The sequence below is a fragment of the Corapipo altera genome, unplaced genomic scaffold (genome assembly GCF_003945725.1).
Source record: "Corapipo altera isolate COAL_440 unplaced genomic scaffold, ASM394572v1 343, whole genome shotgun sequence".
NCBI lineage: Eukaryota > Metazoa > Chordata > Aves > Passeriformes > Pipridae > Corapipo > Corapipo altera.
In genome coordinates, this window is record NW_020884913.1 from 4,757,652 (window position 1) to 4,770,026 (window position 12,375).

General features: G+C 39.5%; 1 protein-coding gene across 8 annotated transcripts in view; it reads left to right on the forward strand.

Annotated features, from left to right (window-relative positions):
* Positions 1 to 12,375, forward strand: part of SPAG9 (sperm associated antigen 9) — a 61,932-nt gene that overhangs the window by 943 nt on the left and 48,614 nt on the right. For all 8 annotated transcript variants that reach the window (XM_027654236.1, XM_027654241.1, XM_027654237.1 and 5 more), the window contains exon 2: positions 5,914 to 6,034. In XM_027654236.1, coding sequence (XP_027510037.1) covers positions 5,914 to 6,034 — 121 coding nt within the window. The remainder of the gene's footprint in view (positions 1 to 5,913; positions 6,035 to 12,375) is intronic.

The following is a 12,375-nucleotide window of genomic DNA, read 5'->3' on the forward strand; positions in this document are numbered from 1 at the left end:
TATCTCTTTGAGATTATAAAACAGTACAATAGAAAGCAGCTGTGCAGGATAACTTCCTCCAGCTTCATTGTCTTGCCAAACTCCTGAAGGAAATTGGATTGACAGCATTATCTGTAATAGAACAAGCCATCTTACGAGTCTATTTCCAGAAGTCTTGTCCCGTGCTTATCTCTCTTGTTGTGCTTGCCTTCTAAATTTTCCAAAAATCAGAGGAATGTGGAGGGTGAAGACAATGTTGACTATGGAGGTTTAATTTGAAAAACATTAACCTTGTACAAACATTCATTTATGTTTTGGTTATAAATGAGTGCAAAATGTGGTCTGCAGATTATTATTCCAGGTCTCAGTTATGAAGTGCTGTGGTATGAATGATGCCCCCCCAGCTCTTGGTCTGAGTGACCATTCATCCTCCTTGTGAAACATGTACTTGTTTTATGATGCTTTATGGACTTCAGTCAGGGGACTGGTGCCATGAAGACTTAATCACTAGTTTTGACACAAGCTGCATGTACAAGGCTTTTTAAGAAAACATATTTCTGTTGAGAGTAATAGGAAGGGACTGATAAATACTTTCTGAACTAATTCATGGGAAAATCAATCAGGCTTGAAACACAAGCAGCATTTGGCAGATTGAAAAAAGAAGGCCTTGGGCAGTAGAACAAAACCTGTATCAATATGATGAAAGAGAATATGGGGTTAATTATGTTGCTGTGGCTCTTCAGGAGCTGTAGTGCTTGTGTTGGTAGTGTGCTTCACTGCTATCTCCATTTCTGTGTGTCATGATAAATTAATTTAAGGGGACAAGCATTATGCAGTCTAAAAAACAGCACTCATGCTGCAAGACAGCTTCCTGATGCTTTCCAAAGTGCAGTTAGACCACAAGTCATATTTTCATTGTAAGCACAGAGGTTGCTTTTGTGATGTGCTGAGGTCATTGAGCTGTACAGGTGTGAAAGTGTCTGTCAGGTGCAGCGTGGCATGTTCAGGAGAGGCACATGTTTTAGTCAGCCATGATTGTTACAGCTATTTTTATGATGCTGGGGTAGCCTGATGGGTGCAGTATGTTTGAAATTTAAGGAGGGAACAGGAATACAACACTATTTTTCTCAGTCAGCAAGTTGTTGGCTTAGCTTGTTTCTTTTCTTTCATTGTGGGGGTTGCTCATGTAGGGTGATGGCAAAATGGAGAATTTTGAGCTACTAAGTTCACTGTTTCATATCATCTGATCACAGAATCATAGAATGATTTGGGTTGGAAGGGATCTTAAAGCTCATCTCATTCCAACCCCCTGCCATGGGCAGGGACACCTTCCATTGACCAGGTTGTGCCAAGCTCTGGTCCAGCCTGGCCTTGGACACTTCCAGGGCTGGGGCAGCCACAGCTTCTCTGGGCAGCCTGTGTCATCTGCTCTGACTGTCCTGAGGAATTAACATACCTTCTTTTGCTCTCTGCTTGGTGCTGTAGGAAATTTTATTTGTAGCAGTATCTTAATGAACATTAATAGTTTACCCCATTGTCCTAATTCATGTTCTTTATTTGCTGTGCTTAAAAAATGTTACCACAGAAACATCTTGAAAGTTGTTGCCTGTAGAGTATTGAAATAACTTTTATTTTTAAAGTCACCTTAATGGAAGTTCTGGACCTGTTTCTCAGTCCTGTGGGTAACAGTCCCAATCTTTGTAGTTGCTGTGAAGTGCCTTGTCTGACTTTTAATGGGGTAGGTTTTGTGATATTGCTGAAGGAGGAACCAGCTGTTCTTCTTACAGTTCTGCATAACTTACAGGCACCACGTCCTGCCACAGAGAAGTGGGAGAGGAACCAGCATTTGGGGTTTTTTTACACACTCTAAGCGTTCCTTCTGTAGCAATGAACTGCTTCAGACCTGGGGATATGGCTGTCTGGTGTTCTGTGTAGATGGAAATAGGATAAAATCTACTTTTAGCCATGTCAAATTAATGTATCTTTTAGCTTTTCTGCTGCTGGTGGGATTAAGCTGTTCTTGAAATATTTTGCAACCATGAAAAAGGATTTCCCACCACAAGAATTGGTTTAAGTAATAGCGTGAACTTGATGCCTGCCTTTTCTTACTGTTCCCAAAGTTAATTTTTTTCCTTAGGATTGTATGTTAAGGAAACACTCTGCAGTAAGAGTTTAAATATTTTTCATTTGAGGGAACAAAACTGAGTTCCAATTCACAGAAAGCTGTAAAACAATATGGAAGTTACCAGATTGTTTTCAGTTATATGTATTTTTCTCTGCCCCAAGTTCAGCTGAGTTGACTGTGTAGTTAATTTTTCCTCCCTACTCCAGGAGGAACATACCAGTGGCTGGGAATCTGGCATCACTGCAGTGCAAGTTACTGAAGGACATGTCACAGGGTAATAAAGATTGCCAAGTGGGTGGGAATATCTGACATCAGATACGCTCAGTATTGCACCTGGGTCGTGTGACAGGAAAACAAGTCTGAACATAAAGAGACAGAGGATGACATAAATATAGGAAAAAAATGTTTCATTTGGCTAGTAATGTGCTGCTAAGTGATTCAGTGGTTGAGAGAGGGCTCCAAATATCTGTGCTGTGCCACTGGGTAGTCTGGGTTTGTATTTATTGCAGTTATCGCTGTAAACTCTAAAGTAGTTTTGAAATTGATGACATAAAGACCTCTGAGTCTAATTTGTGAAGGACTTTTCACACTTTTATTGGAGGTCTTTAAGAACAGGTTGGACAAAGGTCTGTCTGAAATGACATGGTTGATCCTGCCTGGAGAAAATGGGACGGATTAAGTGGGAGTTGCCAAACATAGTTGCTGAAGGTATCACAGGCTTGGGTTTCAGCAGCAGGCACATGCAGGAGGAGGTGTGCATCACATCCTGTGCTTCCACCTCATCATAGCCTAATCAGAACTAACACTGAACATCAGAGCCTCGAAACAAGATGACCTTTTAAGGATCATTCTAGCTGTATCTTCTGTAATCTCATGTAATTTGGTCTGATTGTTTTAGAGATGAGTTTGTGTCCTTCAGCTTGTTCTTGGGGGGAAAAAAAAAATCAAAAAATCTCATTTCTCATTAGAGTTGTAAGATACATCGTTGTGGCCCAGACAGGAGGTCACTTAAAATGAGGAAAACTAGATTTTTGTCTGTCTCAGTATTTTGTATAACCAGTGGCTGAGATTGAAATAAGAGGATGTCTAGTATCCATATATTAAGTGGTTAATATGCTGCTGGATTTACATTAAACAGTGCAGATGTTGTGCAATACTTGAGTATATTGTCAATGTAAATTAAAAAAAGAAAAGTCTCTTAATTCAGGTGCTCAGCCTGTCCTTGGCTGCTGTGGTGGTTTATCTGAGTAGTCCTTCCATCATAGTCATGCAGGCTTAGTCAGGATGGGATGATCAGTCTGCTGGGGCTGTGATAATACTATCACTGAAAGGAGAAATGAAACCAAATAGAAACATTCAAAGTCTAAAGTTCTCAGTCCCTGATTTGATCAGGTACAGTTTTCAGCAGGTAAAAAAAAAATACCCAGCTGTAATTACAAAAATGTTTTGAAGAATTAGTAAGGTAAATTCAAACTTTAACCAAATGAAGGTAAACTAGCAGAGGTAACAAAACTGTTCTAGACAAAACCAGTTTTCCTGCTTGCAGTTGAAGAACTTGAGAGGAAATACAAAATGATACTTATCTTTAGTTTCATGAGTAACAATGACATTGACTGCTCTGAATGGCTGTTTATTCACAAATATAATTGTCACTGGCCTTTTGCAAGCTATGAGACATGGCTGACTTGGGAAATCATCAGAGAAACAACTAAACAAAGATGTTATAGTTTTACAGTTTTTCTTTCATGTTTTCCCATGTTTAGTGTAACAAACTCTGTTGGTCTTTAGCCCCAGTGCCAAACTTGCGTCAAACTTTGAAACCCTTTTTGAAAAGGGAGTCTGCTAAGAATAGGTCAGACATGACTTGAATCTTTAATGTAAAAGGAGCAAAAGTCTGGTATCAGTTACTACAAAGGAGGCGTGAAACAAACCTAAAGGTTGAGTTTTTCAGTATTGCATCAACAAATTAATATTCCCAAACATCGTGTTGAGGGGGCAGGAGGAGTTCTGCACATCTGAGGATTTTAGATGTGATTTAGCCCCACAGCAGGGCTACCTGGGCTGGTGTCAGCTGTTCCTCAATTGTTTTGTGATGCAGCTTCAAGCACAGTCATATGAACACCATGCCTAGTCCTGTGATAGCTGCTGTGAGAGCTTGTCTGAAAGGAACTCTTGTTCCACTTCATAGATCTTTGCTGCATTTCTACATCTGAAGTACTTTTTCAGCAGAGCTTCTTCTGATGGCCCTGCTAAACTGAAGCTCTTTTCATAGGGTTAAGAATTTCTGCTTTTGTAAAAGCTCTAAATCACATTGGCCAAAACGTAGTAGTAGCTTGTTAATAGTTGATGTGTGAGCATTTGAAGTATTTTTCCCACTAATTTTTCCTAGCAATAAATAGGAAAAAAACATTCAAATCACAATGCTGTTTTAAAATTGCTGCTGCTACTGTCTCTTTGCTTCCATGTGGTGTCCAGCTGCAGCTTGCTTTCTGACCCTTAAACTGTCTTGGATGTTTGGGGTTTTTCTTTTTCTCTAGAGGCTTCTGGTCCAGTTTTCCTCTTTGTTCCATGAACCTTGTGCATAACTTCTGTTGGTGGCCTTGCCTTCTCCTTGCAATGCAGAGTACAGAGTACTGCATGACCTGAAACATCTCTGGCTATTAGAAGTACTCTTTGTGCTGCCAATACACACTGAACTTCTTCATTTTTTGGTTATGAGAGATAACAAAATATGTTTTAAAAACTACTATGATGGTGAATTGGTAACTTCAATATTGTGGAATGTGAACAGTGATATATTCATCACAGAACTCCAGAATATTGTGAGACACAAAGTTGGCAGATGAAGGTAGCAGAAGGTGAAGGTGATCTGCACAGTTGCAGAGTGCCCATAAAGACACTTCTGTGCAGTTGACAGATTGTAGGAGATGGTTATTAAGTATTTGATGAAGACTCAGCATTTATAAGCTCTCTAAGGAAAACAGAAGTTTGGTGGGAATGACAAGATAGGGTATAATTTTGATTGGCACTGCTGCTGCTATCTTGTTGCACTGTCTGTACCTTCATGGCTTACAGGTGAAAATAACTTCACTCAGTCAAACTGAGGGCACCAAGACTCCCTGTATTCACATGTTAGCAGTTGTACATGAAGTTAGAAAATAATGAAATAATTCATATTTCTGTTTATCCCAAGCAGGTTCTCTGAAGGACTTGGCACTTGATTGATAGTACACAGAGCACCCTAGGTTGGGTGTTTGATGGACCTGATCTGAAATAGTCTTTTGAGTTTAAATGTGACCTGTGGGTCTGTTCAGTTGTTTTGGAAACCTGCTTGCACCTTCCTTGCTGTGAAGGGCTGCTGGGCTGCTTCCTACTTGCTGTTTGGAGTCTTTTGTGGCACAAAGCTAAAACTTTTAGATGCTAACAAAACAGTAAGACTTGGAGTAGGTGTAATAGCACGGTGCTGAATATTTAAATAGAAGAATAATTATATACCCACTTGCCCTATTAAGACTCTCTCTTACTACAGAAAAGTTCTAGAATTCTTACTGGACTACACAATCTGTTCTTGAAAGAGAACAAGCACTAGGATATAAGAATCATAGAATCATAGAATAGATTGGGTTGGAAAAGACCTCCAAGAGGTGCTGCTTGAAGTGAAAGTGCTTCTGAAAAAGCAAATCTAGGAATGACTGTATATTTCTCTTTGGAGAAACAATTTTACTCAGACTTAAAAAAAAACCACCCATACCTGTAATTAATTTTTGAGTCTAACTTCACTGTTTGGTTTTTTTTGTTTGTTTGTTTAGAAATTCATTGAATTTGAAGATTCTCAAGAACAAGAGAAAAAGGACTTACAGACCAGAGTGGAAGCATTGGAGTCACAAACTCGACAACTTGAACTAAAAGCAAAAAACTATGCTGATCAAAGTAAGTAAAATATGTTGCACCCCTATAAGTGATATTAGTGCATTTTAAGTTTTGCTCTGTAAAGTGATAATACATATGCTAACTATCTGTGCTATCTGATTCCTGTACTTTGATAACTGGGTTTAACTCCTGAGCATGTTTGTTTTCCTTAGAATTAAGGCAAACAAATGAAATATAAGCTTGTGACTTGTAATCTGATTCGTCTGCTATCCTACTTGTTTTGTTTGCCTTTTTGACTGTGGTTTTTACTTGTTTAGCAACTTTTCCAGGAGATACTTACGACTTATTCCCTTGTTAGTGATGATAAAATAAGCTATTTATTTCCCCATTAAAACAGTGTCTATGCTTAGCTAGAGGTAATCTCTTTGGGTTTAGAAGCACTGCTGGGATGAGAAGTGCATTGATGCTGATTCTCATTAGCTTTTATATAATTTTTCCTGAATTATTTATGAGGCATTTAGTTTTTATAGCAAAAGGGTTTAGGAAGAACACTTCCCTTTTTAGGGATGTTCTGTATAATTTAAAAAAAAACAACTTGTGTAAGCTTCGGAAAAAGATGAGTGATCAGTTTTCCTGAAACACTGAAAATATACTGTAGTGTAGACATTCTGCTGGGCTGCTTCTTATCCAGGTACACACTCATTGGATGAAACTCCATCACCAGTTTTTCTGCTTTTCTACTTCTCACTTCTAGGCTGCTTTCTGTTGAAGTAAGACTGGTGTGTTCATGAGTTAATATATAGCTTTTATTGCTGGGCCATGCAGGAATGTAAAGTGAGACTGTGGCAAGGCTGAGATAAGATCAGTTTCTAAAAGCAGGGTACCAGTTGTCAAAATAACCCCTTTTTACTATTCTTTCTTCCTTTATTTCTGCCCAACCACCTTTCCTGCCCACAACACAGCAAGTTATAGCTCTTGTCCAGCTTAAGCTATAATACTGTTCCTGTAAAGTTTAATTTTCGGTAGCGTGAGCGAGTCTATGGCAGGGTAGAAATGTTAGTCCACTAGTGTTAAGTTCAACATAGGTGACCTGTAGAGTTGAATCTTCCTGAAATTTGAATGGTTTAAAATGGTGTTTGCAGATTTTAGAGACATGTGCTACCTCAGTTCCATTGCAGTTAAAATATTCCAGGGTTCTGTACAGGCAGTGATGGAGGAACACTTCAGGCAGTCTGTCCTAGTGAAGCTCAGGATGATTTTATTTTTTTTTTTTTGGAACTGTGTCTTTATAGATCAAGTCCTAAAATGGATGATTGTAAAGCATATTGCAGAGACTTGTCTCAGAAACGCTGTGATTCTTGTGGATGGAATTGTGTGTGTGTGTTTAAAAGCGGGAGAAGAGGAGAAAAGAAAACATTGTGACAAGAGTTGAGTGGTCTGTTTTGGTAACAAAGACACTGTTTCCAGAAGGCCCGTGCTCTGAACCCACAACCCAAACAGCTTGTCAACGGGAGACCCTGCACTCTGACAACAAGATTATGGCATCAAGATTGCATCGTGCCCTATAGGCCATTACTTTTTCTGTTAATGCAATAAAAAGTACAAACTGGTTGAACAAAAAAGGAAAATCATTTGGATTTCTGGCAATGTATGTGCCAGCATACCTTGAGTTTCTCTTCTAGAAATTGCACTTAACCATGTATTGATAACACCATTTTATATTGCTCCATGAGTCTGTTTGTGTGAAATTCTCTGTTCTATTTGAAGGCTTAATATTCAAGGCAATGGATGATTTTAAACTTTTAATTATATATTATGTGTATATATGATATTAATGAAAGTATTTGCACAAGAAACTCAGTTGTTCCAGTAGAACCACTGAGGGTTGGCTAGAACTACTTTTTGGTAAGAAATAATGCTATTAAAAACAGTTATCATAACTACATAAAGCTCTGGTGTTAGAGCATTGAGTTTTAAACAGTTCCAAAATCTATTTACTGTAGAAGAAAAAATCTTTTAGTGGAGAAAAACCTTTTTTGATGGCAAAATTGTCTCTTTGGAGAAACAATAGGGCTGAGTTGAACATTGAGTCTTGCTTATGCTTTGGGTTGATAAGCTGTCTGGGGCAACATGAAAGGCTGCTGGGAAGATTTGACATGCTGCTGATGCAGAGCAAGATCAAAGGGGACAGAAGCACATTTGTTGAACACCTACCAAATATTATGCAAGTGAACTGGTTTTTTTAGTGCTCTAAATTTCTAAGGTATGAAAACTATACTAGTGTTATACTCCTGAAGTAGCCTCACTCTGCTGCATTACCTTGTTTTCTTTTATAGACAAGGCCACGATACCAAGATACCAATGTGTCACTTTGATTCACTGAGTGCAGCTACAAATCTTTTATTTATGTTTCTTTTTCACTTCTACTTCCTATAGTACTGCCTGTGCATCTAAATTAGGCTCTGGTATTGCCAACTGTTACCACGTCAACATTCAAAACAGTGGTAGTGTTATCACTGGTAATGGGAGTGAGTTGCAAATGCCTGGCACAAAGCAAGTAGGCAAATAAAACCTGGTTTTGGAATACAGAGTCTGAGATGGCAACAGCAGTTCATGGCATGATTAATGGATTAGAATAGAAAACAGGTAAAACGTGATCCCACGTTGTATTTCAACTACAAGGCTTTTTGCTTCATGTAAACTACTTGTGCTCTGTGTGTTTCTCCTCAAATAAGCAAAGGCTGTGAGAACAAGTTTTGTCCATTAAAAAGTTCTGATTCATTCTCTTGAACACCATCAGTTGGGAGCATTTAGTGAAGACTTGTCAGCCCTGGGATAGGGCAGCTCTGGAGTTTCATGGTCGAGTTCAGTGTGATTGTATATCTTTAAACATGTGCCAGTTGAGATTGCTCAAGAAGCCATAGTTGTTATGTCCTGAACTGTGAGTACTTGTTTGTGCAGTCTAAGTGATTGTCATGCTAAAGAAAAAAAGACATATTTCTTTGCCCTTGAATTTATCCTGTGGGATTCCATCCATAGCCACGTATTCAACCAGCCAGGTTGGAATAAATCTGCTGTTTGAAATTAAACAAGTGAAATGAGAAGCTTATTTGCGTCAACCAGTTGCTGAGTTCCTCTGGTTCACTGACTTCTTTTTGCCTTCATTAGAAACTGGAACAGTTGCTGTCAAGTACCTCCTGAATGAGTGAAGTACCCTGGTTTGTACTTTCCTAGGAGGAAATGGAAAGAGGGAGGGATGATGGCATGGCCTGGTGGCACTGCTGGATGACTGTGAGCCCCAGTAGATGATGAAATCCTGGATGGTGGGAGCAGATGCAGGTGGAGTTACCAGTCTTGCATGATGTACAGCACTTGGTCCTGATATTTGGTGGGCTGTGGTTGTTGCCTAAGTCAAGTTTGCTGCAATGTGTAGCATCCTGGGATAATTTGTTAAATTTCATTAAGCTCCTTAAAGAAGAGCAGAGGTGTAAGGATTTGCAGTGTCTGTTTGAGTGCAGGAATGTGCTGCAGTGGTGAGGCTCTGTGGTCCAGCTCCTGGACTCATTTTGCAGTGCTGCTTTTCTCTGTAACTTCCCATGGTTTGTCCTGCCCTGGCACTGGTGTCTGTGTTACCTGTGCAGGGAGGGGAGGAAAGACATGACCTGTGCTCTCAGGAGTCTGTGACTTGTGGAAGGTAAAGCAAGATAAATAGCACAGAGTTCCTGGGGATTTGTTTAGGGATGATGTTGGTACAGGCAGATTTTTTGGAAGCTCTTGCTGTGGATTTTTAATAAATTTTACTGATTGTCAGCACATGTCTTCTGGCTTTGACTTCAGAATCCGTGTATTGTTTTCTTTTCTTGGCAGCAGAGGGCACCTGTGAATATTGTGGAGGTGCACTGAGCATGGCAGTGCCAGGTGTTCAATAAATACAAGTTTAACACTTAAATTCTTCTTCCCTTCCACTTCAATGTGCCTGAGGCAGTCACCAGTCTTTGATACAATCTTAAACATTTCTTACAAGAGCTCAGATGTATCTGTCTTTCACATTATTTCAAGTCTTTGCTGTGGCGATACCCGCTAATTCTACTCATAATTGGTTTGCAACATTAAAATGTTTGAAATTTCAACCTTGGATCTGCAAAACTAGGCACACAGAGCTGTTAAAAACTTGTAATAGCAATATGCAACTCGTTTGTCCAGCAATATTCCATGAAGGCACATGATACTCCCTGGGATACTGCTTGGTCTCCAGTTACAGAAAGGGGTAAGAGCCTCTCAGAGCTCATATGATGTGCCACTGAGTTCTGGGGGGGCTACAGAGGTTTGTTTTAGTTCCCTTCTTTGCCTGCCTTTTTGGGGTTGTCATTTCTCTCTATATTACAGGCTGTAAGCTAATTAAATTTTTTTTTTTTAATAAAAGATGACTGAAGTGTATTTTGACTTACTGTGGGACAGCTTTGGAGTAAGCTTTCTGGAGAAATCATTCTCAAAGTAACTTATTTATGAGAGGATCTGAAAAACACCATATCTGCATGGCTGAAGTGCTTTCTGATGGAGGTGGTAGGCTGTGGGAGTTGAAAGATTTGGTTCCTTTTCTGGATCTGCCTAGTGCTAAAGTACAACCCAGAGAACATACTGCATCTGAGAAGACAACAGATATATTTCCTTACCTCAGTTTATCAAACCTGAGCTTTGGAATTTATGGTCAAGTTAGATTATATTTGGGGAAAACTGTATTTGTAAAAAAGCCCAAACAAACCACATCAAAACAAAAAAACCAAAACGAAACCCAAACACATAATCCCAAGAAACAGGTCTTGATCTTCAGCTGCAGATATTGTGACACAGCTGTTGGGGTGATTGTATTTCCCATCTCAGGTGACATTGTGCTGCTGTTGCTTGCTGAAGGTTTTATTTGGGATATGAGACAAACACTTCGGCAGCTGACCTAAAAACATTTATTTTCCTCGGATTCTAAACAGAATCCACTGGCTTCAAAAGAAAATGTTGTGAATGTTCTGCAGATGTTATTTGATATTTTATTTTCCTCTGAGCTCTCTGGATACCATCAGTGCTGTAATGTACACCCAGGCAGCCTCTTGGTGGACAGTGTGAAGGCATCCAATGTCAGAGATATACCTGCACAGAGGGGCAGCAGCAATTTATGTGGATCTGTATTTAACAGGGAAACTGTGATATGAACTTTCAGCTGTGAAGCTTAACATTGTTTTGGGATTTGACTTGATCTGTGCATGTGGTGATGTAAATAACCAAACTGGCATGAAACACCTCTGTCAGTAAGTGCTGTTTCTAGCTATGGCTCAACTAGTGTTTATTCCAAAGAATACAGGGAAGCTTTTCCATAGATCCTGGAAAGAAGTTGAAAAGTTCAGGTTTGTTCATTGAGGGGTCTGGATTGTCCCTAGTTCATTCTCAAGGACTGAGAACAGCAGAACTAATTTGATTTCCAACAAGGAAGGAACAGAAAGCTTGAGATATTGTATTACTTGATTAATAAATGTGGAGCTGTTTGCCCTTTTTTCTCAATCTGGCTGTTTCTCATCTCTGATGATGTTCATCATCATCATCACTGGTTTGTTTACCAGGCAGGTTCACTCTGCCCTTCCCTACACTGTACCTCAGCTGTCATTCCCTACACCTGAGGAATCTTTCTATGAGAAGTGTGAGTATCAGAGTGCACCTGAAAGGAAGGTTTGCTTCTGACTGCATTTCTCAGTGACTTTCCCAGCTTATTCCCAGGTACCTGCTGTGTGGTTTTGGGAGCCAGCAGCCCACTAGATGGAGCAGGGGGTACAGCTGGCTCCAGAGCCTGCACCAAGCCAGACTGCAGGACTCCAGGCTAAAATAAAATGGAGTAGGAAATTAGAGCAGTGGTTGGCCTGCTTTAAACTTGGCTATTAGTATACCTGAACAAAAGTGAGGAGAGGAGATGGAAATCCACTGGCATATAATTAACTGCTCATGTAGGTTTTTAAATTAAGGGAGTATTGTGCTAGTGGTTTAGGTGCTGGAGTTTTCTTGTTATAATGATTCTGTGGCTATAAATGTTGCAGCAATTAAGAAAATGGCTTTAAATGTCTCTTAGAATCTTACACTGCTGAGTTGTCGCTGGTTATGTGACTTTAAATCAAATCCAATCTGCTATGGCTTCTCTGTTCACACTGAATTCATGTGGATTTTCTCAGAAAGGGGCTTGCTTCAATAACCTAATGTATGGAGCATCCCACCGTTTGCAAAACAGTCAAACAAAAGTTTTCTCAGTGAAACACTTCTTTGTACAGAGACTGAGCAAGAGGTTGGATTTTTTACTTGATATTGTATAAAAGTTGGCTTGTATATATCCTTGATCTCCTGGCATATGGTTGTCTTTATATTAA